Below are 27,655 nucleotides of genomic sequence, written 5' to 3'. Positions count from 1 at the left end.
TGAAAATAAAAAAGTATCACTGGGAGGATGTGAAAAACAACCTCTCTGTGAGGAAATGTGAAGAAAGCTTTCGTAGCTGCAGAAGCACTCTTCAGCATTGCAGACATCTTTATCGTAGTCTTGGGCCTGTACCGAGTTTTTGCTTTAGCCAGGTGCCAGTGTCAGAGAGGCTTTGTGTCGGAGCGGAAAGCATCCTGGCTGAAGAAGCTAACCATAGATACGTGACATCCACACTTGCATTGCCTGCTGCCTCTCTTGAGTATAACTTCTGTAGATCTCAGCCAGCTGCTCAGGTGAATTTAAATGGGTGTGTTGGGTAGAGAAGATCTGTGGAAGGGAGCTCTTACGACCAGAGGGTGGAGCCTGGGGGGATGTTTCTCTTAGTTTCTTACAGTAGCCTGACCATACAAGTATGATCAACTTATCTTTTAACTGTCCTTTATCATTTCAGCTGTGGTTTAGATAAGCATATGGTTTAATAGCTATAATATTGGAGATAGATCCAAAATGTATAGTTTATATAAGGTAATGGAAGATGTTTCTGTAAGCATCTGCATCATTTATGGGCTCAGTGTATGAGGACTTAGCCAGCCATAGACAGAAAGACAGATGAATCCTATGTTTCTTCAATGGCAAGTGTAATGTCTGAATTTAGAGCTTTAGAGGTAAAGTATTATGTTGGCTTTAGTCCCTAAAATGCAAATTCTATATTGCTGTTTATATTTTTAAAACTTTTTTTTTAAATTAGAAATTGAACTCAGAACCTTGCACTTGCCAGGCAGGCACTTGTGCCACTGAGCTACGTCTCCAGCCCTACTAATTCTATATTTCTGTGTTTATCACATTCATAGCAAAGCTGACATGCAGTATGCACAGTTCACCAAGAGAGCACTTTACCATGTAGGAGTGTGGGCTTTGTGTTAACTTATTAGCAATTTGTGTTTCATCTCATTGAACCTCAAGTGTTGGAGCACAAAGAAGGATAGGAGTAGCAGCGGTGACTAAATGTTTCACATACTTAACTCATTTGATGGCTTGTTTTTACACCAGTTCTAAGAGCTTTGCATGTGCGGGTGAGTTCGTGCTCCCAGCTGCTCTGGGATGGAGGTATTAGCATCATCCCAGGTTACAGGAGAGGCTAAGCCTGGGGAAAATGAAGCGACTTGCTCAGGGTGGCACAGTGCGTGGTGACTGGTGGTCAGGATTCAAACCCAGCCGTGTGGTGGTAGAACGTGCTCTTAACCACTTTGTCTGTGATTCTCCTGTGTACCAGAATTGCCTGCATGGGCTTGGCAACAGACGGACTGCTGGGCCCCAGCAGCGGTGTAAGCCTCGGGGGAGGCTCAGTTACGGGTGTTTTTAACAAGTTCCAAGGTGACGCTGATGCTGCTGGCCCAGGGACCATGCTTTGAGAATCACTGTGCTCTGCCTGTCCCAGGACTAGTGTTCTCTGTCATAGCTCAGGGGCAGTTCATGCATTTCCAGTACTCTGACCCTATCAGACAGGTGCCTGCATTTCATGTCAGCTGGGACCGTGACACAGCCTCTCGTCAATCAACTTATCTTCCCAAAACAGAAGCCTGTGGCGTTGTAAGTATGCCATTGATTGGATGAGAGGCTACTTCCTGGAATGACCAAGGTTGTGCCCATAGCTTGCATGTTGAAAGTAGCAAGGGAATAGGCTCCTAGAAGCTGCTCCTTGCTCTGCTGTACCACACTAGGAAAATGACTTGAACAGAGTATATGCTTTATTTCACACCCTTTGGCCTTATTGCTTTTTAAAATCATTTCCCAAGTTTTATAAAAGCTTCTTTAATTATTAAGAAAGAAAAAGGACAGGTGGAGGAGGTTTAAAAAGAAGGGTGGAGCTTTTGGAATTGTTTCTTATTTTGGTTGGCCAATTGAAGGAAAGGGGCAGAGGCAGATTACTGGAGCCAGAAAAGCTCCCGGCTTGACTGTGTCAAATTGCCTGCTGTTTTGCTTCCTGGGGAAAAGGGGAAAAGTGAAGGGAACCCAACTGATGTGATGGGGCAGGAATTCTAAATTTGTGACACTTTGCAAGTCATTTGTGTGCACTAGGTTTGAATCCAGCTACAATTCAGTGTGGAAGTTCTTTGAAACTGGCATGTCAAAGGGCCAGTGAGATAGCTCAGTGGGCTAAGCACCTGCTTAGGCAAGTGCAGGGACTAGGATTTGATCCCTGGCGCCACATGCTGTGCCAGCTCCACCCCCACATGTGCTGAGCCAACCGCCGAGACCGGGTTTAGTGGTGCACACCTGTAATTTCAGCACTGGGGAGGCTGAAAATGGAGGATCACTATGAGTCAGAGCTACATAGTGAGACCCTGTACCAAATACATAAATTTAAAAAAAGAAAGAAAGAAAGAAATTGGCATGCCAGCTGCCCCAGACAATCTGCACATTAGCTTCCACTCTGAAAGCTTTTCCTGGCTTATCTTCATGTGACATCTAGGTGATGGTGGTCCAGGCTTCCAAGGGCCAGCTGTGCTTGTGTGTGTCTCCATTGTTGTCACAAAGCATCAGACTTTTCTCTTTATTTGATAAAAATCCTGCTGAGCTGGACTCACTCTTTGCTGCTGAATGAACTGGTGTCAGGGAGTTCTCCTTTGGCGTTCTTAAAGGTCATTCTTTGCTCATTTCTTTTTTAGTTCACAGCTACATTCTTCAGGCTTCATGTGGTATGCTGCTTATGCCAAAATAAAGAGCTGGATCAAAGACATTTCTTGTTCATGAGGCTAAGGATCAATGTGTCTTTTTAGATCCAGGAAGCTAATAGATAAAGGACCATGGTGTCTATCTACATTACTGGCTGACTCCCAGAATCCTAAATTGCCCTCTACAGCAGTGCTGTGAACTTAACCTTTTGAAAGGTTTGGTTTTATGTCCAGCTTTGTGTTCCCTAATGCTCTCTCCCAGAGTCTTTGCCAGATGTACTAAGAAATCCAACTTTGTCCTTATTTCCTCCTCGTGGGGACCATTCCATCAATCATGGAGTAGTCGGGGTGTGGAGACGGCAAAAGTCTGGTTCACATTCTGTATCCATTGTCAGATCCAGCTGGCTGGGATTTCAGTGTACTTTTAAAGGACAGGCATATCAGCTTCTAGCTTTTTGACATGATATCTCAGTGTGTTCTTCCCAAATTTATGTCATTGTCATGCAGTTTTTTAATAAAATCAAAGTAGATTTAGCCAGAATATCCCCCTCAGACATCTTCTCGTCATCACTATGTTTCTTTTGTCTTTTCTATATCTCTATTGAATGAAATAATCCAAAACCTTTCCTCTCAGTTGTTCTTATTTCTGTGTGTGTGCACGTGTGTGTGTGTGTGTGTGTGTGTGTGTGTTTAATCTTTTATTTATTTGATACAGGGTCTCACTACACAGCTTAGACATGTAGTGATCCTCTTGTCCCAGCCTCCTCAGTGCTGGGATTGCAGGCATGTGCCACCACATCTGGTTTCAGTGGCAGGCACAGAATGCAGTACCAGGGATCGAACCCAGGTTATTACCCTTGCCAGCCAGGCACTTGGACTGCTAAGCTATCTCCTCTGCCCTCTGTGTTTTAAATTAACTATCTTATTTGTATCCTGCTCATGTTTTTAATCTCTTTTGACTATTTTTTTCTGTTCTTTTTCTTTTCTTTTTTACTTGTTTGAGCCACTTTATTTTAATTTGTTATCCTACTTTTGCTTTTGGATTTTCTATCAAGATATGTAGTACACTATAGAGGGCAGGTTTGTTTTTCAAATGCTAATTGCTATAGGCTCTACTATTTATTTTTAGTTTTCAGGGCACATCTTTGTCTTATCCAAGCCCTTAATTCATCAGCAAGCCAAGCCATTGAATCAGTCTTATTTTCTCTATTGAATTACTATGTCCAAAGAAGAGCATTTCTTATGATTACTAATTCCTGATTTATGTTACTAGCGCCTGTGATAGTGAGTCAGTGTATGATTTAATGAGCAAAGAAGGAGCCCATACGCTGGGAAAGGAAGGGAAGAGATAGAGATAAATTAGATAGTGAATATATAAACCAGTAATTGAGATGTCAGTTTAGGGCCAAAATCTAGCAGATTAGCAAAGCACTGATTTGGCAGCCATTAGAGAAGGAAAAGGGAATTGTTCAAGCCCAGCATTGATTCATGGGAAAAGTAAGTCATGCTAGACTAACCTCATTTCCCTTCATGGTAGAATTACTTTAGTAAGAGAAGATCAGGGAATTTAAAAGAATAACTATAGCTGTATTTCAGCAAGGCATAATGGAATCTTGTGAGCACAAAGAAAAATGTGAAAGAGATAACAGTATCATTAAGATATCCCGAAACTAACTGGGTAACTGTACCTAAACAGTAAATCAGTGTGAGTTGCTCACTAATTCACTTTTTTTTTAATCAGTACATTCATTTATCCATTTTTATATAAATGCCTACTGTTTGCTTGATATTTGTATATCTAGAAGACATACAAATGTTTTCAGATAACATGAAGTAGGAATTTCATGAAATAGTGTATGCCTTAGATAACAATCAGGATTTATAATAATTTGAATACTAGAATATAAATCTAAGTCATGGAATTTAATAAGGAAATCCTACAGCATTTCATAGGGATTTTAAAATGCACATATTAAGAATATTTAGGGGCCAGGGAGATGGCTCAATAGAATAAGCACTTCCCTGGCAAGCACAAGGGCCTGAGTTCAATCCCTGGTTCCACAAAAAAAAAAAAAAAAAAAAAAAGAATATTTAAAGGTTTAAGTCAGTGACAGTGAGCTTTTTGGAGCTTTCAATGATAGCAAATGGCCCATTGCAGCTCGTGTGTCATTGGTTTGCCATCACGGGTTTAGGTTGATAGTGACTATAACAGAAGCCCCACAGAAACTGTCTAAGCCTCATATTATCATGAGAAAAAATGTTTATAATTTATTAATCGATGAAAAGGCAGGCAATACAGGTTCACTCTGTAGAGGAAAGTACAGAGCAAGATGCACGTCAGAATGTTGATAGTATTCCTCTTTGGTTGTTGGAGCGTGGAGACTTTTGTTTTCTGTGTTTATTTTTGTGTTTTTCGGGTATAAGGCATTGAGACTATAGTGCATTTGTTTCTCAAAGATTACTTTTGTTTCATTTTATGGAAATGAAAAGAGGCCTGGTCAGTGCTGTTAATTTACACTTGAAGGACAGGAGGCTGGGAGGGAGGACCTCTCTGTGTGTTCAGTGCTCATGTCCAGGGCTGCCGTGGTGTCTCTCCTGCTGTGAGCATTATCAGTGAGCCGCACTTGCCCACAGGAGCCAGCACCCTGCCCATGGTGAGCGTATTTATCTTGCTGGGAGCAGCAGGTGACTTCACTTGGAAGTCACTCCAGCAGGGGGCTGCTGTGCTGCACCGCGGGTGGGCCTGGCAGGTAGACTTTACCCTCCTGCTCACACATGCTGAGCAAATCCAGGCCCTCTTGGAATCCACAGGTTTCACTCCCTTTGCTTATTACCCAGGTTATCCCACACGGGTGCAACACTTGGTGAGGGAGTAATAAGTGCTACTTCCCATTTCTCCTTTCTCAGAGGGAATAGATGGATTGCACCTGTTTCTAGGTGCCTCTGTTGTCCCTTCCTGACTCCATCTCGCCTGAATGGTAGGCTCACGTTGCACTGAAAGAATGTTAGCGATAATCATGGACATCTATTGAGCATTTGTTTTTCATGCCAGACATTGTACCAAGGGATTGACACAGATGTCATTTAATTCAGCCAACTGTATGAGAGACAGGATTGGTGTTTATTCCCATTTCACAGGTGAGGAAACCAAACTCCTTGTTGCTTTTAGTGGTCAAGCCAACATCTGAACCCAGAAGTCTTGCGCTAGCTCCAGCTCCAGGCCAGGGAGCTGCTGCCTCCTGTCCTGGGCTGGTCAGGTTTGGAGCCTGAGATACGGATCCAGGGACACCAGGCCTCTGCACTCCAGACTTCTGTAATGAACCCAGCCCTTGCTTTGGTTTTGGTATTTCTCCAGTACCCCAGATTTCATTTGTTTTTGCCTTGCTTTTTAAATTATTTCTTAGGTTTTTTTCCCAATGGCCTTTCATCATCTCAAATAGAATATTTAAAAGGTTTTTGTTTGGTTGGTTGAGGGCACTGGGTGTGGTGACATATGTCTACAATCCCAGCACTCAGGAGGCTGAGACAGGAGGATTGCTGTGAGTTTGAGGCTATCCTGGGCTACATAGTGTGTTCAAGATCCTGTCTCATTTTTTTTCAGCCTATCTACCCCATTTTCAACCAGGAAATAATTTTCTAATTTTATATACATCTTCTCTTGGTATTTCAGTACTATCTCTATTGTACTTTTAACTCTTCCTACGTAAGAACCATCTCAGTGTAACTCCATACATTCAAAGGAAAAAATGATAGGAGGGAATATAGTATTATCTCAGTGAACAAATTGAAAGGTTAAAAGGTTATAGTTTCTTTAGCATACCTGCATTTTTAAAGATCATCTTCAAATCTTGGTCCAACACATTAAGTCTCTAACAGTCAAAGCACCTGTCAGAACCCAAGCATTTTGCTGAATTCACGCACCTATGGTATTTAAATGACAATGGAATCCCCTTCTCTGACAAAACTAAACAAAAAAAAAGAGGATACAAATGAATGACCATTTTCTATCTGTATATTCAAAATAGGATAGATATACAGCTGCATTCTCTTAATTCAATAAATAAGAAGATTTGTTCTAATAGTTTTGTGGACGGGATGTAATGCCTGCATCTTGTATAATGAATAACCACTGAGACAACAATGTGCAGTGTATTTATTATGGAAATCTCCTTGATTGGTTTTGAAACTGTCTCATTGCTATTTGTTTCTCAATAAAATTAAAAACAAAAAACCCAAGCATGAACTCGTGGTAGGCTCACTTAACTTAGTTCACTTAGCTAATGTTAGGCCCCATTGTCCTTTGGCTAGCTGTCTGTGTTCCCAGTCAGTGGTTATCAACAGGTATTAACAGCTTACAAAGTACTTATACATTAAGAGTGTTAGTAGATGGTTTCTATTTTGTTGAATTTATATCTCAAAGCAGTCTGGTTTTTCTTTTTCCACTAATGGAGATAGTTCTCCACCACTGAAAAATTTCATAAACATCTTTGCTTGTCCTTTGCAGAGTCTGTGCTGCGTACTTCTAGTGCTGCGCTCAGCATGGCTTTATGTCAGAATACACCTGCAGGCCCACTTGCTCAGAACCAGCGTTCTGTACGTCTTCATCCGTAGTGCTCGTTCACATTTTTTTGTCACTCTGCTTGAATCCCTCTCACTTCTTCAGACCTTCAGGCCATATTATTTTGTCTTTTGAATTTTGTCACTGTCATGAATTATTAGCTCCCCTGGACTCTCACCTAATACCATTTTTCCTGGGCTTTAAACCCCTATGCAAATACCATACTCCTGAATCCTGTGATTCCTGACTTTACTCCTTCAGATTGTGAGCTTTTTGAGAGAAGGAACTATGTTTTTCTTCTTGGTAGTCCCTAAGCACCTAGGAATGGTAAATATGGGTTGAATTGCACTCGAGTGAAACCACTACTTAGGCGTGTAGCTTAGCCTGTGATCCCACTATTACAAAGTACATGAAGAGAAACAGTAATTGTATAATGGGGGACTCAGGTCAATAATTTCTGACATTGCCAGTTAAACAGAAGACCCAATGCTATTATGGGCTACTGGACTCTTTTAGAATATTTTGCTGAGTTTACACACCTATAATATTCAATAACGGAACTTAGAAAAAATGGGGTATACAGATGAATGTCCATTTTGTACCTGTGTATTCAAAGTGGTTGGGATAGATATATAGTTACATTCTGTTAATGAATAGAATGATTTGTTCTAATGGAGTTTGTAAATAGGATCACAAGTCCGCATCTTGTACAGCAATTAACCACTAAGAATATATGCAGTGTATTATTTGTTGAAAAATAAAAAAATAAATAAAAAATAAAAAAAAATAAATTAAAAAAAAAGTGATATAACATATACACAGAATAGGAAATAATGGCAACTAAGGTTTTGATGAAATACAAATAAAACTCTTAGGACTTTTTGCTTGCATGTTTGTCATTTTGAAATTGAAATATAGTTTACATGAATTAGAATGCATCTATTTTATATGTTCAATTTGACAAGTTTCAATTTTTTTTTTAATTTTATTTTTGCCAACTCCAGGCTGGCACAGGGATCGAACCTCAGTCCCTGAACTTTTCTAAGCTTGCCTAAGCAGGTACTTTAGACCACTGAGCTATCTCACCAGCCTCATCAACAATTTTATATATATAACCACTACTTAATAGAATATATAGGGCTTTTCCGCCACATGTGTCATTTCCCAGTCAATTTTGCCTCTCCCTGCAATAACGCTTCTCTGACATCTGCCACCATGTATTAGTTTTGCCAATTCTTCAGATTTAATATAAACGGAATTACATTGTATGTACTCTTTTGTGTCTACTTTCTTTCATTCAACAGTGTTTTTGCTGTTATCTATTTTGTTGCTTACATTAGTAGTTCTGTCCTTTTTACTGAGTAGTAGCACATTGTATTATTGCATCACATTGTAAACAATAAACATTGTATTATTGTTTATCTGTTGCGTTAGTCAACTTTCCGTTGGTGAGACAAAATACCTGACACCTGCAATTTAAAGTAGGAGAGGTTTACATTTGTCTCCTGGTTTAATAGGTCTCAGTCATGATTGGTGGTTCCAGAGCAGAAATAAAATGGCAGAAAGGTGTGGTGGAGGACAGCTTATCTCCTGCATCCAAGAAAGCTGGGGCAGAGCACAAGGAAAAGGGACCAGCTGTGGTCCACAAGGTCACTCAGCCATGACCCACTTCCTCCAGTCGGCCCCAGATTCTCATAGCCCACTCAGCTGTGAGTGGTGTCTTCCTCTCCAGGAGTCTCTGAATCCTGTCAGGTTGACAATCCAGATTAGCTGGCATAGACATTTTTCTAATGATGGACATTAGGATTGGTTCCAAGTTTTGACAATTATTAGTACAAACTCAGTGAAAATTCCTCTATAACTTTTTTGGGTTTTGCCATATATTTTCATTTCTTTGGGGGTGAATCTTCAGGAGTAGAACTATGGGGTTATGTTAACATATTTAATGTTGCAAAAAAATGACTGTTCTCTGAAACTATTATTTTATGTTCCCATCAGCAGTGTTTAATGGTCTAGTTGCTCCATATAAGCACCAACATTTGGTTTGCTTTTAATCATGTTAGTAGGTGTTACATGTTATTTGCTTTTCTCTGACGATTACTGATGTTGAAAACTTTTCGTGTGCTTATTGGACAGTCAGGCATTTTTTTCTGTCTACTTAGAACTCTTACACATTTTTAAAATTTGGCTGTCACTTTTTTGTTAAGATCCGTGTTTAACAAGGACTTCTTTATATGGTATCAGTAGGAATTCTTTGTCCAATATATGCATTATAAATATTTTCCTCCAGGGCATGATTTGCTTGTCCATCTTATTAGTGATGTCTTTTGATGAGTATAAATGTTTCACTTTAATGAAATTCAGCTTGTCAATTTTTTTATGATTAGAATTTTTGTCTCTGAGATATCTTTGTCTGCTACAAGTTTACACACATATATTTGCTTCTGGAGGTTCTATGGTACTAGCTTTTAGATTTAGAGAGTCAGTGATCCAACTCAGTTTTTTGTGTGTGGAAAAGAACAGTGGTCAAGGTTCATTCCTTTCTTTTCAGTACCTGCAGCCTTTTTGACATCCCAAGTGATACTGCTGTACTGATGGCTATCTGCTAACTTGGCAGTGCAGAATGCTCTGCTGGTAGGTAGAGGGCTAGGTTTAGTATTTTCTTTATCTGACCTCAAAGAACTGTAGGGCTCTAGCACATTGAAATGGAATCTCTGGGGTGGAGGAAGAATACTTATACTAGTACTAATGGTAATACTTCTTGGAATCTTTCCGATTTGTCATTTTTCTACTTGTGTTAGCTCTTCAAATCCTACCATAGCCCAGCGAGCTGTTATCATGTCTCCATTTTGTAGATGGGGAAAGTTTGAGAATAATAAAGAATAGAGAAGTTAGATGTATGGAAGGCCTTGGGCCAGAGGACCCTTTCCCACTTATTAATTTTGTCGTTATTCATTTGATCTCTGTGAATATGACCCAACTCCAGCTGCCCTGGAAAGCATTTGTAATAGAGCATACAGTGTTCGTTTCATGCAGAACCATTCTAATTTTGTTCTTGGAAATAATCCCCAAAGCCAGGGGAGATTCCCATCCCATTATAATGCCTCTCCAATCACATAGCTTTCTTATTCTGGCGAGCACCATTTGTACTGCTCATGGGAGTCCTTCTGTCATCTGTGGAGTCTGCAGTGCTCCTTGGGTGCCAAGGCTGCTTTTTGACTGAGAAGTTATAGGAAAAGAAAATATAGTCTCTGTGTCTTTAAACATTTATACACTCCAGAAACTGGCACTGAAGTGGTTGGATATTCTTGCTTGTAAAGATATCCCCAAGATATCTTATTACATATATGCAAATATTACAGAATTTTTTTTAAAAAAAAACAGGGAAGTTTACAAAATTTTGACTCTCAATTTTAGTGGAGGTAGAAACTATTACTGGTTTAAAAAAAAAAGACTTTTAGAAATTGGGATGGAATTTTGAATGGAATGAAAACTATTAGATGCTGTAGGAAAGAATATGTAGATATGGAAAGTCAGGCACCAGGAATGCAGGAGAGCCAGTTCCTGTGCTCCTGGTCGCCTCTGTGGCAGTCACCACAGCTCTTGCGCCCTGCAAGCCCTAAAGCCTGGAGCTTCCAGTTCAAAATTCCATGGCCTTGGTAGCCCCACTGCAACTGTAAGTAAGCAAGTTTCTTGTGGCACCTATTGCATTACACAGCTGTTCCCACCCAGCCTTATACTATAAAACTTCCTGCCTCTTTGCTAAAAGCCTCTGCTTGTTTGAGAAACTTCTTCTTGTGATTTGGAGACTGAGCTTATATTGCTGATGAGATTAAAAACAGATTTCATTATAAAAGTTTATGATGTTTCAGTCTATTCAATGTGTGCAATTGGAAAAACACTTTTTATCCAAGTCCCTTATTTGTTCTCCTTTTATCCAGTATTCTCCTTTATACATCTATTCATTCCTGCCTCTGCTCACATACCTTAAAAACCTGCCCATGATCCTCTCTTAAGTAAGGTGAGTTAGTTATAGACTTGGTTTCTGATATGCAACAAGAGGGCATTAAAGTGAATGTCTCCTTGGAATGTTTGTTATTAAAATGACTTTTAGCAAATAAAATCTGTCTTGCTACTTAGTAAGATGAATTCTGATACAAGCAACACAGTTATATAACTCCTCTAATAGCTAATCAGACAAACTAGCTAGGTGTCATGGTAGATATCTATAGTCCTAGGACTTGGGAAACTGAGGCAGGAGGAGGATGAGTCCAAGGCCAGCCTGGAGTACATAGTGAGACCCTATCTCAAAAGAACAAAAAGAAAAAAGCACTGAGTCTACATTGCTACCTGTGGCTGTAAACTTCTGTAATCAGCAACCAAGCTATGAATGGAAGCAGAATTATTACTTTGATCCATTGATCATAAATAGTAATTTCATTCAAAGTACTGTAGTGCAGTGGCATGGAGATCTCAAGATGATTTTGCCAAGTTAGTTCCTGCTCTTTTTACCTTCCCTTCTTTGTGTTCGTTTTTTCACTGAGCTGCTTACCCCTTCCTTAAATTTTGTATTCATTTAAGCCTGAATACTGCCAAGCCTAGTTGTTCATGCCAGTAATCCCAGCCTTCAGGAGGCTGAGACAGATCGTCCTGAGTTTAAGTCTAGCCTAAACTACATAGCCAGAACCTGTATCCAGAAAGAAAGAAAAGAAAAAACCTTTTTCCTTCTAGTTGCAACTCAGGGCCTTTAGCTGCCCTGCCTGCTTTGTATGTATTATCTTCAGCAAATGTCTGTTCCTTTGCTAATGAGAAGACAGATAGCAGTTCCTGTGACTCCTCTTTTCCTAACCATGTTATCCTGTTTTACTCCCACTCAATACTTTATAAATATTGTAACATTTCATTAACGTGTTTAGGCCCTTATGTCTTATCAGTGGGCAATTCATACCTGCATAAGCTCCTTGCAGAAGGCTTTTTTAAACCATATAGTAACATATGCATCGTAGCATTTCCAAGGGGATCACTGAAGAGCAAATATATTCAAAACAAAGAAAAAAAACAAAGCAGCTCTTTGCTTGTTGCTACTGTTCTTCAAGATTAGCTGAGGGGCCGGGGAGATGGCTCAGTAGAATAAGCGCTTGCCTGACAAACGCAAGGGCCTGAGTTCAGTCCCCGGTTAAAAAAAAAAAAAAAAAAAAAGATTAGCTGAAATTGAGCAGCTTACTGTGGGCCTTACGCTGAGCGTCCCGCCCCTGAGCAGGGGTGTGCCATCGCAGAGGTGAGATTACGTGAATGAAATCCACTCGTGGGTTCGGAATGTATCTCCCAGACTTTCCTCAACTAGGTATGTAGGAATGTCCTTATTTAAGACAAGTTGGGAAACCAAAGCAGAGACCTGAAGTCTCTAAGCTACGAGGGAAGTCACAGGCCAGAGGGCACAGACTGCTGGGCTCTGCAGACAGTCACTGCGCCCTCCACAGCGTGCCATGGGGTCACCAGGACCCAGGCTATAAACAACCAGGCGGTCTTTCATTGAGGATTCAAGGAGGTGTGCATGCGTCCAGTGTTCATCCGCCTACTTTTGTGATCATTAATGCCAAAGGAAAGACCAGCACAGTGATTTGTGTGTTTTCTAGTGCTGGGGATTGAACCTAAAGCTCCACGCATTTTCAGCACGCACACTACCACAGAGCTACACTGCCATCCCCAAGAGCACAAGTCACACGTCGCATGTTAGGCACTCTTTCACTTCTCCGAGACCATTCACCTGGATTTGGTATAGCGTTGTTCACTATGAGAGCCTGTATGATGTTTCTTTTGGCATTAACTTTTCTTGTCAGAGAAGAAAAAGATAGTGTAGATAAATCAAGTCCAGAGAAGAATCACCGAAAGCTTTGAGGTGGCATGACTGTCAAATAAGATCTTTCTCATAAGAACTAGGATTTTGGGACTGGTGAGATGGCTCGGTGGCCTAAAGCACCTACTTGGAACAAGTTTGGCTAAGCACAGGGACCGCGGTTCAATCCCCCAGCACCACATACCAGCCAGCCCCGCCCCCAGGTGGGCTGAGCTGGCCACACACACACACACACACATAAATAAATAAATGTAAAAAAAAATTTTTTTTAAATAAAAAAAAAAAGAACTAGGATTTTAAATGCTGTGTTAAAATATATGCTGTGTAACATCATTTTAAGCTTTTTAAGTGTACAATTAATGGCATTTAGTACATTCAAACTGTTGTGTAACTGATACCACTGCCCATCTCCAGACCTTTTCCTTTACTCTAAACCGTAACTCTGCACTCATTAAACAGTAGTCCTCTATTTCCCCATCCAACCACTATTTTACTTTCTGTGTAATTTGACTACTCGAGGTACTGACTATCACAATCATGTTTTATTTATGTTTTTGTGACTCGCTTGTTTCATTTAGCAAGGTGTCTTCAAGGTTCATGCATGTTGTAACATGTAGCAGAATTACCGTGTGTGTGTGTGTGTGTGTGTGTGTGTGCATGTTGCTGGGGCTCAAACCCAGGACCTCATAGTAGCCAAGCACTCTACAACTGGGTTATTTTCCCAGGGCCTCCTTCCTTTTTAAAGCCAGTGACTACTCCATAGCATACAGGTAGCCCATTTTATTTACCCATTCATCTCTTAGTGGATATTTAGACTGTTCCCGATTGACTCAGGTAGATAGTGCTGCTGTGAACATTGGTGAACTGTTACCCATTTTGACTTCAGTTCTTTGGGGTATATATCCAGAAGTGGAATGGATGGATGGGTTATATGGGAATTCTGTATTTAATTTTTTGAGGAATCACCGAGGTGCTTTCCACAGCAACTGCACCAAGTTAAGTTCCCATCAACATTGCACAAGGTTTCAATTTTTGCACATCCTCACCCGTACTGGTTTTCATTTTGTCTTTTTGTTTTGTTTTACTTTTTGTTTTGTTTTAATAATGGCCATCCTAATGAGTATGAAGTGCTAATGAATATGAAATGGTGACTTTTCTACCTGAAATGATCAAAGAAGGACATATAGGAGCCTGTAGCTCTGAAGACTTTTATGTGCATTTACATAGACATGGTCACTGGAATCTAGGATTTACAAATTTGGGCAAGAAAGATAAGCAAAGTATTTAGCAAACAGTATAGCATATGTCAGTGATGGCAAACCTTTCAGAGGTGAGTATCCATACTGCAACCTAAAACCTGTTTATTGTATCACGAGTGTCAACACTACCATTAAATCTAAATTCTGAGATTTTAGTTTAGAAAAAAACAGCTCATACATTAACATCTTTTGTCTTAAAAGAAAAACAACACGTGTGCCATAGGCTTGCTACCAGTCCAAAAGGCTATCAGTTCTTTGCCTTCTTGTTATACAGAAGCACATTGTCAGCCTGCGTGGGGGCCACATTGAGTACATTTGGAAGAATGAACAAATAGTTTCTCAGGCCAGTTACATTGTCTTGTGATGGAGATGGAAGCACTGGTATAAACAGCTTCTAAAAAAGACTTAGCTATTTCACTGATGGATGGTTAACGGAAATAGGATTCTGTGTAATGTACCCCTTTACATTTGAAATTGATAGAGATGATCATGACTCTCTTCTTACCTGAATTTGAATTTGCTCTCTAAACTCTCCTTGAAGGTCCTGAGGCAGTCACAGGGGAGTGAAATTGCTGCCTCAGTTCTTTAACATGCGGTAAATATTTACTGTGCACTGACTATGAGTCCCAGGCCTTACGATGAGTGCCGAGGGACGGATGGAGCGCAGAGCAGCCGCTGTCCCTGTCCTTTCTGGGACTGTGGGTAAATAATGTGTCCCACAAATGGACTTGTAGTTCCAAACCATCTATACTTTAATAAAGGAAAAGTGCCTGAGATACATCTCTGTTTTCTACTAGAAAGCCACTCCAAGAAATCTACTTTCTTTTCTCTTTAGGAGCCTCCAGGCAGGTGGCTTCGCCTGGGAAGGAGAGATCGAGAACAACGCATACAGCAAGGCTACAGGGGTGGTCCCCCAGCACAAGTACCTCCCCACAGCAGGCAGTTACCAGCTCCATTTTGCCCTCCAACAACTGGAACAACAAAAACTGCAGTCCCGGCAGCTTCTGGACCAGAGTCGAGCCCGGCACCAGGTAATTCAAGATGAGCTTTTCTGTGCACAAGTATCTTCCTTCCTTTGATACTAAAAAAAAAAAAAGAGCTAAAGGTACGTGAATAGGCAGTGCAGAGTGAGTTTCCCAGAATCAGACTGGCTTCGATGGTTTGTGGGGAGCCCTAACTTGCTTCACTGGAAGTGATGCTGAGCAAGTGTTTGACATGGTTCTTTTACTTGAATGTGAAAGAATCTGTTGTAATAAAGACCCTTTCTGTTGTATGATCTTAGTTGAGTAGCTCCTAGAGTGTCTAATTTTCAGATATCTAAAAGCTAGCATTTTAAACATCTTTATTTCAAAATGTACTAGTATAGAAGTACATATTAATCTTCCATGGTCTGTTAAGATTTTCTAAAGATTAAATCACTTGCAAAGTTTTCCTGTAGGAAATGGTCACAAAGTGAATGAAAGACTTTCATTGAGTTTCTGTCATGTGCTGGGCACTGTTTCAAACGGTGGGGCTGTAACCGTGACCATCCACACAAACATCCTCGCTATTGTGGGACTTCCACACAAGTGCTGTTCCCTAGACAGTGATGTTTGTGGAGCACAGAAGCTACTGAGGAATATGTGTGAGGAGCTGCGCATAATGCCACTCCATCAGTGTAGCTCCAGCATGGAGGAAGGACGATCTCCCAAAAATGGACTGGCCACCAAGAGTTAATTTTTCTTTATGCTCTCGGGTTATCATTAGAATCCACTAGTGTCGGCCAGCAAGATAGCTCAGCAGACTAAGCACCTGCTTAGGCAAGTGCAAGGACTGGGGTTCAGTCCTGATCCCCTGCGCCACATGCTGTGCCAGCCCTGCCCCCGGTGTGCTGAGCCGGCATGAGACCCAGCATGGCAGCACACTCCTGTAGTCCCTCTGTAACTGGGGAGGCTGAGAAAGGAGGATCTCTATGAGTCTGAACTGCGTAGTGAGACCCTGTGCCAATACATTTCAAAAAAAGAGTCAGCTGGTGTATTCCACAGGAAGCTTATTGAGCTGAATTAACCCTTGTCTTGGGGCTCACCTGGTCCTTGGTTGTAGGAGAAATACCTTGTAACAATTTGAACTCTTGCTATTTGCTTATTTCATAAAAACCGGTTGCAGCAGTTTATGCAGAATTCATCTTTATTCAGAGAGGGGATATTTCCCAAAGTTGTTTTATCCTTTAAGTAAATCAGTTACCCTTATCCCCTATATCTTTACTTACCTTTTCAACAACTGCATACGACAGAATGCGGCCATGTGCTTGTTCACCATGGCTCATCACTTAATCCTCTGTGCTGTGTGCTCGGTGGATTGATGCATCTTCGTAGAGAAATGGTAATTGTAGATATTTGTGAAGTAATTTTTTAAACACGCTTATACTGGTGAAAAATCCAGACTTTTAAATCAGGAGAGCATGGAAAATGGCATTTCGTTTGACCACCTTTTGTCACAGAGACACTTTGGGCTGGTAGAAGTAAGTCAGTTTATATTTTCATTATGTGTATCTTAAGAGTTTTGTTTTGTTTTTACCATCTGTGGACATTTCTTGAACCTTTTTAAAGTTCCGAACTTCCTGCCCCTTCGAGTGCCAGCTGACTCAGTCTCAGGGAGGTGGAGACATCCCCGCGCAGCTTGCTCCCTCCCGTCAGGCCTAGCTGTGGCCCTCATGGGTTCAGGCCCTTGGTCCCTTTCCAGCCACATACAAGGTACCTTGACGTGGTGGATGGTTTTCAAAAATACAAGGTATTGTTCGCAGAACACTAAAGTTTTGGGGAAGGAGAGACAGTTTTGCTGATTTTCACTTTTAGAAACTGCTTCATTTTTAAGCCCCTCTCATGCTTTTGATTAGCTTCCAGCAACTCACATTCCTTTGAAAATTCAGAGCACTGCTGTTCTCGTATGGAGGGCTTTTTTTTTTCACTGAGGATTATGCTGGTTTAGTTTCACTGAATTATGAAGTATATGGAAAATATGTTTTTTAGAATCTGTCAGAATATCTGTCTGAGGGAGGAGGCAGAACTCCCAAGAAGGGAGTTATCTCTTGTCTCCTGGAGAGAGAAGAAAAAAATCATTCATCATGATTTTTGATATATATGTATAACATTTTATTTTTTTCCTTTCTCCTAAACCACAACTGATTTAGGTAAACATTAGTAATGGTTAAGCTTTAGGATTGTAGGAGGAGAGCTAAAGAAAATAAATTCTGTTAGTTTAAAAGGCTTACAACTAACAAGATAACAAGATTTTTTTAACTTTTTTTTTTTTTTTTTTTGCCTTTTTTGAGACAGACTCTCACTATGCAGTGCAAGCTGGTCCTGAGTTCACTCTGTCACACAAGGCTGGTCTCGAACTCACAGCAGTCCTCCTGCCTCAGCCTCCTTAGTGCTGGGATTACAGGCATGCACCACCATGCCCAGCTTGGACTTTAACTTTTCTAACACAAAGAATATTTAGTATTTTAGAGCACTTTATTTCAGAGTTGTTAAACTAGACCATTATAATTGTCCAAATTATTGATTAAAGCCTGTTTTATGTTCTCAGTGTATTCTGCATTTCTGTTCTTGGGTTAATCTTCAGCTAGAGATGGTGTTTCTCTAATGAATTTTCATTTTGGACTTATTTTTCTCTCTCTTTTTTTTTTTTTTTTTTTTTTTTTTTTTTGTATTTTAAGGAAGGATCTACAGGGTGTTCAGGGTCTCACTACTAGATCGGACTCATAGTGATCCTCCTGTTTACAACCTCCCAAGAGCTGGGATTACAGGCACACACCACCACACCCAGTCTCAATTGTTGTCTCAGCGTGCCCTGGGGACAGGGCTAGTATAGCAGGTCCAGGGGATCCTGGGCCCCTGTGCCTGCTTGCAGGCACTGTAATCCACTGAGCTATTTGGCTGGCCCCAGACTTATTTTTCTCAAGTACAGGTCATTAGCAATTCAGCCAACTGCATGTTTGAAAATAGTGAGTACAGTTGAAATCATATTTACCTAGCATTAATCCTTAAGAAAACCCTGTTTGGGGAATAGGATTCTAAGGGCGCATTTTATTCAAATTATATATACTGATTATTTTTTATAAATAGCATCTTTCACATAGTGATTTCCTCGTAAATATTTGGGGTAGTATCGTGTAACCTCCCATTATACTCAAAGAAAATTCTCCTGCTTTTTTTTTTTTTTTTTTTTTTGCGGAACTGGAGATTGAACTCAGACCCTTGCACTTGACAGGGAAGTACTTATTCTACTGAACCATCTCCCCGGCCCTCTCTTGCATTTTTTTGTCATGCATTCTTGAACTGCTTAGCCCAGGCTGGCCTCAAACTGAGGGTGATCCTCTTGCCTCAGCCTCCCAAGTTGTGGGATTACAGGCATACGCCACCATGCTTGCTGTTCACCATTTTGCCTCCAGTCTGAGCACCTAGATACCCAGTTTGTTTCAGGTGTTAATTTTAAGAAGGCACTTTCTTCTCCAGGATGTTGAGAACTCAGTCATTTCAGTGTTGCACAAGTCCCAAAGGACACTAAGCCTACTTTTCTGGCAGCTGCACTCGGAGAACCATCACTTTTTCCTCATGTCTTTGGAAGGGAGATGAGCTATGTTAAATCTTTGTGCTGCCTTTATAACATCTGAGGCATTTTATAGGAACTTCGTTGCCACCTTTTTCACCCACTCTACCACAGCCTCATAAATAAATTATCAGAATATTTTCTTGGGCTGGAATAAGGGCCTGCATGGTGAGCTCAAGGCCCTGAGTTTGATCCCTAGTACTGAAAAAAAAAAAAAAAAAAAAAAAGTACTTTCTTGCTCCTCCTTTTTCTCAGGATTTATTCTGCTCGGTAATTATAGCTCCTGGATTCAGGTCTTTGGGTTGGCAGAGATGAGTAATGGGACAGATGCCTCCCTTTTTTATTTTATCAGTAACACCCACCACTTCATAGGTGCTGATGTGCTCCGAATTTGGATCCAGGTACTCTCATATAGTGATTCATGTAAAGTGAGCCTCTGGAGGCTTGTGGACCGTGCCAAAGTACTGGGGTTTGGAGATGGTAGATGGATCTGTTGTAGATTAATAAATCCCACAGAGTCTCCTCTCTGCGCCCTCCTTGCTTCCTTGGCCTTCTGGCTTCCTGCCCTAAAGGAAAAAGCAAAACCCCTTTTCTTTCAGCTGAGTTGGGGGACTGTGACTGCTGGTGACATCAGCGTGAGTAGCAGTGCATGCTGAGCTCGGCGAGGAGGGCTGCACCACTGCAGGGCCCCGCTGACCTGATTCTAATTGGCGACACTGAGCTGATGTTATTCTTGGCTCTGGGCAGAGCGATTACTCAGTAGTTTCTGTAAAAATGATCCTTTGTTAAACTTCTGCTCTCAACCCACTCCCCCAGCCTTCCCTCCCACTCTCTTCTCTGCCTCATTGAACCCAAAAAGCAGAAAAATAAGGACACTTTGGTAGCCATCCCCAAAGTGCCCAACTTTCTTTTAACAGCAGGAAAGAGTAGAGAAACTTTAAATACATCTTAGCTCTTCACCAGTTCCATTCTTCTCCACAGCTTTTCAATTTTTAGTAGACTTAACTTTCAAATATGAGTAAATAATTCAAGGTAGGCTAAATTTGCATCCTGAGCTCCTCATCCCTTTTCCCATCTGCCCTTTACTTCCCTTTTGTGCCGCACTCAAGTTTGCCAGACTAACCTAGATTCAGGAAAGCCGACAGGGACTAACGTCCCTCTGCCCTGGCTGCCAGCAGCTCCTGCAAGGGGGCTTCCCATGTGCTGGGAACATGTCCAGTGCGCTAGGTCATGAGCTTTCTGCCAGTGGGATGTGCACGCATGCAGGGCTCCACAGGTATGGAAGGGAGTCCCACAGAAACCCCACTGACTCTTGTTATTTGGTCCCTAAAAGTTCATTGCATATGTGTCTAGAAAAACTTGGCCCCCCTGCAGGAAAGAATACTGTTTCTCCAGACCTTCAGTTGCTGTGTTTGGGTTGTGGAGGAGGGGAAACAAAAGAAATTCAGCAGACACCGCACTCTATCCAGGCGGCCAGCAATAACAACATGTGCGCTGCTGTGTTCCAGCAACTGGCCACAGGCTGTCCTCACAGGGCTTTGTGATGGTACCTGAGAGGGGACCGTCACTGGGGCCTCACTGGGGCCAGCAAGGAGAAGATGTGTGCTGACATCCTGGAGCACGTGGACTCCAGGGCTAACTTACTGCTTCTTTGTTTTCCTTTGTTTATTAGTTCTTTTAGTCTATTTTGTTTTTCTCCTGACCTTTATTAGAACTCATATATCACTTAATTTTGAGCTTTGAGTTATTACTAAGCCATTTAATTTAGTATATTTTGCCAAACCAAACTCTTTTGCTCTTACCTAATAAGAATATGTTGAAATACATTAAATAATACATGTAAAACTCCACTTCCGTTGTTTTGGAAATATGTATTCTGGACAGACTTTGGAATCAGATAATGCTTGGTGTAAATCTTAGCCCTGTCCAGTGATGACCTGAGACAAGTTATTTGAACTTTTTTGGAACCTCATTTTCCTTCTGGTATGGAGATGATAATGTATACCTATGCATTACTAAATGTCACTTACTAACTCAAGCATTTTATTTGTGTTATTTCACTGAAAAAGCAGAGCATCATTTATGCAACTTTCTCAAGGCCACATTAATAATAAATGGAAGGACAGGGATTTGACTTTAGATCTGTCAGTCTCCAGCATCTCAAGCCATTGGTTGGCATGCTGTATGCTGCGTTTCTGACAATAAGGTTTCCAATAAATACTAGCCTTTAATTATTACTACATACATTTCAAGCTGTATTTCCTGCATTCAACATGCACTTGTGAACACCTGTGAAACTCTTTGCTTGGAAAGGTATTTTCAGGTGTCTTCACCATTCTCTTCAACGCTCATGCGCTGTAGCAAAAGAAGTGTTCCCTACACGTATGTAGACTTAGGCCTAGACATTAAACCACCTACCTCAATACTAAAGTAATGTCTTAAGGGGCTGGGGAGATAGCTCAGTGGCACAGTGCCTGCCTGGCAAGTGCAAGGTTCTAGTTTGATTCCCAGTACCCCTAAATAGATAGATAAATAAATAAGTGCCTTGAGAAGGGAGCTGGCACCGCCCATTGTTCCCTCAGGGCAGTTTGGGTTACTTTTTCTTTGGGGGGGGGGAAATGTAGGCAGCTAAATTAGATAGAAATAGTGTAGGCAGTCAGACAAGGTTAGGCCGTGGAGGAGACAATATGGAAGACGAGGTGACCTTGAAATTTTGGAAGAGGCAGGCACTCCTGTGGGCCAGATCTCAAGACAAAAGAGTGAACAAATGCAGTCACTTACTTCCATGGGGATGATCATCAGGGATTAATATTCTAAATTGGTATCAGTCATCTTGAAAGAACCCAAAAGAGTCACTAACCCAACCCCCAACAAGAAGAGCCCCTGTCCTGTATTCATGCCTCCTTGCTACTTGACTTGCTTCCTCATTTGGTCTTGAGTTTAATCAGTTTTACCTGAGCGTGGTGCTTGTAACTTTCTTGGTTGCTTATAGTTTTGTCCCACCCCATGCCCATCATGAGTACCCATGTTCTCTACCATAGACCCGCCTCACCACATGGTTTTACTCTAAAAATCCCTGGAAGAAACAGCTTCCCAGGGTAACTGACTCCCGACCCTCTTCTGTCCCCCTATAGGACAGGAGCTTTCTTTCCCCTAATGAATACATTCTGCTTATAAAAACAATAACAGCACCATAAAGAAGGCAGCTGCAGGGGCTGGGGGGCTGGGGGGCTGGGGAGATAGCTTAGTAGTCTAAGCACTTGCCTGGAAACACAAGATCCCCAGCCTGGCCTGGAAACAGGATGTGGTGGTGCACGCCTATAATCCCAGCACTGGGGAGGCTGAAAACAGGAGGATCACTGTGAGTCTGAGCTGCATAGTGAGATCCTGTACCAAACACATAAATGAAAAAAAAGACTACATGTCTTTGTTTCATGAATAAAACTATTTAAAATATTGTATGAAGTTACCTGTAGGCTATCCATATAAGCTGTATGTAAGACAGAATGAATTTTATGTTTAGACTTGGATCCTTTCTTCAAGATAACTCTCTGTATGTGCAAGTATATTGAAATCTGAGGGCCAGCCAAATAGCTTAGTGGATTAAAGTGCCTGCAAGCAGGCGCAGGGGCCAGAGGTTTGATCTTCATGACTGCTGTACCGGCTCTGCCCCCGGGGCGTGCTGAGATGGCAATTGAGACTGGGCATGGTGGCGCACACCTATAATCCCAGCACTTAAGAGGCTGTAAGCAGAAGAATCACTACAAATCCAGTCTTGTAGTGAGACCTTGAACACCCTGTAGACCTTTCCCTAAAATACAAAAAAAAAAAAAAAAGTATATTGAAATCTGAAACATTTTTCTTCCCAAGCATTTGGATGAAGGATATGCAAAACAACATGCAGATCCAGATGGAGGCACGTACATATGCATACTGTATCTTTTAAAATAATTATCAAAGGGCCAGGGAGATAGCTCAGTAGAATAAGTGCTTGCCTGGCAAGTGCGGGGTCCTGAGTTCAATCTCCAGTACCACAAAGAAAAAGAAAAAAAAAAAATCACAGATTTGCTTATGACAGTTTTTTGTTGGGGGGGGTTTATATGTATCTGACAAAAGTTGGGTACAATACTTAATTTGTTTTAAATTTGCTTTGGAAAGAAGATTTGATTTGAGATTTGTACTTGTTTTTAAATAGAGCAAGTGTGACCTAAGTAGAGGCGTGAGTTAGTCCCATGGAGCTCTTACCCTCGTGTAGATCCAGCTAACCACTCAAAAGTTACACAGTTATGGACAAATTACTTGGTATTTTTGTGCTCTGGTTTCTTCTGTAGGTGGGGGTGACCATATGACTTGCCTCCAATGTTTGGGAGGATTCAGTGGTTAATGAAGTGTTTATTTTTTATTAATACATGGTTTTGATGCGTAATGTTTGCATTCCTTGTGTGGAGCTTTTACATGTGTGTAACAGTGTTTAGAGCCATCTGACCCATACAGAAGCTCAATGTGAGTTTATCACTCTTTAGTATATTTTCCCTCATTGTGGTACAAGATATATAGCATCAGTCTACCCTCTGACCAATTTTTAAATATGCAGTATAATATCCTTAGCCTCAGCACATTGTTGTCCTGCAGATCTCTGGAACTTGTCCATATTGCACAACTGAAATTAGACTCATTGAACAATTCTGTTTCTTGCTCCTCTATTCCTCCCCTGCCCCCTCAGCAACTCCCATTTTTCTTTCTGTTTCAATGAATTTGATAACTGTGTACTTCATGAAGTAGACTATTAAAGGATTTATCTTTTTGTAATTGCTTGATTTCACTTAGCGTAGTGTCTTTGAGGCTTGTCTGTATTGTCACATGGCAAGGCTTCCTTCTGTTTAAGACTGTATAATACACAATGGTATGGGTGCACTCCCTTTTCTTTATCATTCATCCATCAGTGACCTAAGGCTACCTCCACATCTTGGCTATTGAGATTAATGCTTCAGTGAACTCAGATACGCATATTTTGTAAGACAATGCGAGGGCTTGTGGGTTAGCTCAGTTGTTTAAAACACCTGCTTGGGCAAACTCAGTCAGATGCAGGGGACCACAGTTCAATTCCCAGCTCCACAAGTTGCACCAGACCTGCCCTTAAGGCAGCTTGAGCTAGCCAAAAAAGACAAAAAAAATCCTTCTAAGACAAAGTATTTTAACCTTAAGTGAGTACAGTGTTGTAATGTCAACTTGGAAGTTTTAGTTAAAGCACCTGCTCCAGAAGCAGAAGTTGGTTAAAATGGCATTTTAAAAAGTATCCTAGAAGAATGTCCAGGCTCATAAAATATGAATTAGCTACTTCCTTGAACAAAAGTAGTATTCAAATTAGTTTGTTCACAATTGCTAGAGAGACAAGGACCAAAGAGAGTAAAAATGATGAGTAATTTCAGAATAGAATGAATAGTCTTTAGAATAACATCTGTGTAGGCTGATAACATGTTGATCAAGACAGAAATGTCTCATAAAATTAAATGAAAATAGGAGCAGCAGCACAATGTTGTGATCCAGTTCTACATGGGAAACGAACTGCTTCCTCCTAATGTCGGAAGGATAATCTCCCAGGCGTGCTGCAGACATGTAAGTGGGGGTGTCCTGTGAGGGGCAGCCTGGGAGTGCTTGCAGAAACCACGTATGAAAGAGTTCCCAAGCTTCGGATCTAGTTATTCTACTTCAAGGCAATGATTTTTAAGATAACCCAGCATATGCAAAAATATATGAATATCATGGTTTTTACTACATTCTCAAAGATCAAAACAATATAAGATTTGGGTGTTCTTCCTTTTTTTTTGTCATCCAAAATTCTATTATGGACATCTTTATTAACAAGCATAGAGTTGCTTTATTGTATCGATTTATAACATTCTGTTATTGGTGGTTGATTAAGAAAATTATGATAAATAACAACGGAAGAAATCAGCATTAACAGCAATCTGGATCTACTTTTATAGATATGAATAAAAATATTCAAGACAGGTTTTTAACAACAACAACAAAAAAAAAAACAGGCCTTAAAACATTGAGGTCATGATCCTTTTTTTGCACCCACTGAAATACATACACATACAAGAAAGTAAGTCACAGACGTAGACAAATGTCCTGAGGTTGACAGGTTTATCTTTGAGAGTTGAATCAGGCATGATTGCACTTTTCCTTTCTCCAATGAATACATATTAAAGAAATTAGTGTTTGAAAGGGAAGATCCTGCATCTGCTGAGCATTCAGGTGCACATCTAATCCATGTGCGCGTGGTGCTGGGCCCTGAGGCAGGCAGGCAAGAAATGGGGAGCAGAGCGGAGCCTGAGTCGCCATCAGAACATCAGTGTCTGCCGTGCAGCCTGACAGGTTCTGGATTAGCTGGGCAGTGGGGCTGCTGGTAAGGGGAGGCCTTCTGTGTGGTGTCTTCAGGCGACTGCCGCTGGGTCTTACCGTCATGGACAGCAGGCCTGGCCTGAGGCACCCACATTGTAGTTATACTTCTTAGGTCCTGTCCCCTACTCAAACCAAAATCAGTTTAAGAATCTCAATAGTAACTGAAAATCTGAGACTGCTTAATGGTGCCTTCCATTTGGTCAGATGAGTGATTCTGAGCTTGTGAGTATATTTGAATATCTGGTTTTAATTATCTTCATTGCTCCTCAGATGTTAGCGCATTAACTAATTTAAGGACTGTCTAAAGCACACTGGCTTCAGCTGGTCCCTGTGATAGTTTTAAAGTTTTCCTAGTCAGGTAAGCATCTGTGTTTACATTCTTTAGAATAGGTTATTTGTAGTAGAAAGACCTTTTATTTTACTCTCTAAAGGTAAAGCTTTTACTGTTTTTTTGTTTTTTTTTTTAAATGGGAGGGCTTCCAGCATCTTTTACAGCTTAGTGGCCTGTTTTGGTATTTGCGCAGTTGACCTGTCTATATGAACAGTAGCAACTTCTGAGTGTCTGGTCCATCCTCATCCAAGCTACAGCACTGTCCAGTGCTTTGTTACTGCAAAAATTCTGTTTCTTTTGCTCAGCCCCTAGTCTTGTCCCAGCTGACAAACATTGTGAGTGGAAGACAGCCAAGAACTCCATACAGTATGAAACAAGGCCTTTTGGAAGCTTCCTTTTGCCAAAATAGACACAGCCACCCTCGCCGTCGCCCTCGCCCTCGCCCTGGCTCTGAGGTTATGTTGACTCTGCATCGTAGGGCTGTATCAGAGTTGTAATGTGTTCTTGCAGCGATCAGCTCTCAGCCTGTTGTGGTCAGGTGAGTTATTAGTGGCCTGCGTGCTCAAGAAAATGAACCCTCCTCATACTTCAGGTGCCAGAGAGAAACATACGAAAAGTGGCTTTGTATACCGTGTAATAGGAACTTTATCCAAAGTAGATCAAAATCTAACGGGAGAATGATGCCTAGAAAAGTTTGCTCCTCTGAAATCAGAGGAGAAGGCGCACAAAGAGACATTGACCTACTCAAGTAGAGGTTAGCATTTACCACTTTATCTTCTTTCATTTTCAGAAAAAAATGAATTTACAGAGTTATCATATTACAAAGAGCCATCCAGTTCTGCTCCATCACCAGCAAGCCTAAGTGAAGGCTAAAAGGAGTGTTTTTCTAGAAGGAATTTTTTTAAAAACCCTCCCAGAATTTAATCTCCCAACAGTATTATCTTTCTAATAAGAGAGCCCACATCTTGCTTCCTTGGAACCTTCCAAGTTGCAGTCTGGGTTCTGTCTATCAGAAATTCCTCCTTCCCACCCACGAGCACCCCTCTATTGTGGGGGAAGGAGGGCCTTTCCAGTCTTTTGCCTGGGGCTAAGCCAACCCTCAAACTGTGGTTTTCTGAGTCTCCTTGCTATAGTGTGGCTCTTTCCCACACCCACCAAAGCAGCAAGAGCCATACAGATGTTGCCCGGGTCTGAAGTAGAGGACAGCGCTTATTCATCTCTGTTGTTTCCAAGACACTCACTGCTAACAGCAGAGCCACTGTCCCCATGTCATCCTGCATATCCGTGCCTCAGACTTCTTAGAAATTGTGGACTGAGGGTTTCATCTAGCTCTTATGTCCTTTTAGGAGTGACTATTAGGCCAAAACAATTCACTTGATCGGTAGTTGGTACAGTTACAGAATTAGGCCAATACACAGTATGGGGCGTCCTGGGGAGACTGACTTCTGCCACTGGCCTACGTACATCCCCTGGAAGTCTGCTTGCAACAATTGCCTGAGTGTTTTGCTGGACTGGTGCTATCACTTGATTGCCTGAACAACTCCCACCCGAGTTAACCTGTGCTTTGGTGGGAACTTGGCTCTTGTCTTCATTACTAACTCTTCTGTTTCAGATGGAATATAACCATAATCATTTTGTTGTTGATTCAGTGTGTCAGAGCGTGGTCACCAAACCACAAGTCCCAACTCAGAAGCTTTTTACTGGACTTGAAAGGAAGAGTTGCTTTCTGGGATGCAGTACATGTCTATGTATTTTTATTTTTAGTAGTACGTGTTTGCAGTACATAATGATTACATGCATCATGGGGCATGTACATGTATGTAACACATCTTAATTCTTTTATGCTTGCCCACCCCATCTCTTAGTCCCCTTCCTATTTGCAATTGATCTATAGCAATCTTGAATCTGTGGTAGATTGTGAATCAGTTCTCCTATCAGAATTCATTATGTCTGTGTGTAACAGGAGCTCCTCTGTTA

The 27,655-nt window shown here is 41.2% G+C and overlaps 1 protein-coding gene across 8 annotated transcripts in view; it reads left to right on the top strand.

Annotated features, from left to right (window-relative positions):
* The window catches only part of Ttll5 (tubulin tyrosine ligase like 5), a 316,364-nt gene that overhangs the window by 223,789 nt on the left and 64,920 nt on the right, over positions 1 to 27,655 (top strand). For all 8 annotated transcript variants that reach the window (XM_023702383.1, XM_023702377.1, XM_023702375.1 and 5 more), the window contains one exon: positions 15,185 to 15,380. In XM_023702383.1, the coding sequence (XP_023558151.1) occupies positions 15,185 to 15,380 (196 nt within the window). The remainder of the gene's footprint in view (positions 1 to 15,184; positions 15,381 to 27,655) is intronic.

The sequence above is a fragment of the Octodon degus genome, unplaced genomic scaffold (assembly GCF_000260255.1).
Source record: "Octodon degus isolate 3935 unplaced genomic scaffold, OctDeg1.0 scaffold00007, whole genome shotgun sequence".
In the NCBI taxonomy this organism is placed as follows: domain Eukaryota; kingdom Metazoa; phylum Chordata; class Mammalia; order Rodentia; family Octodontidae; genus Octodon; species Octodon degus.
Note: the sequence above shows the minus strand (reverse complement) of the source record. Positions and strands in the feature narration are given on the sequence as shown.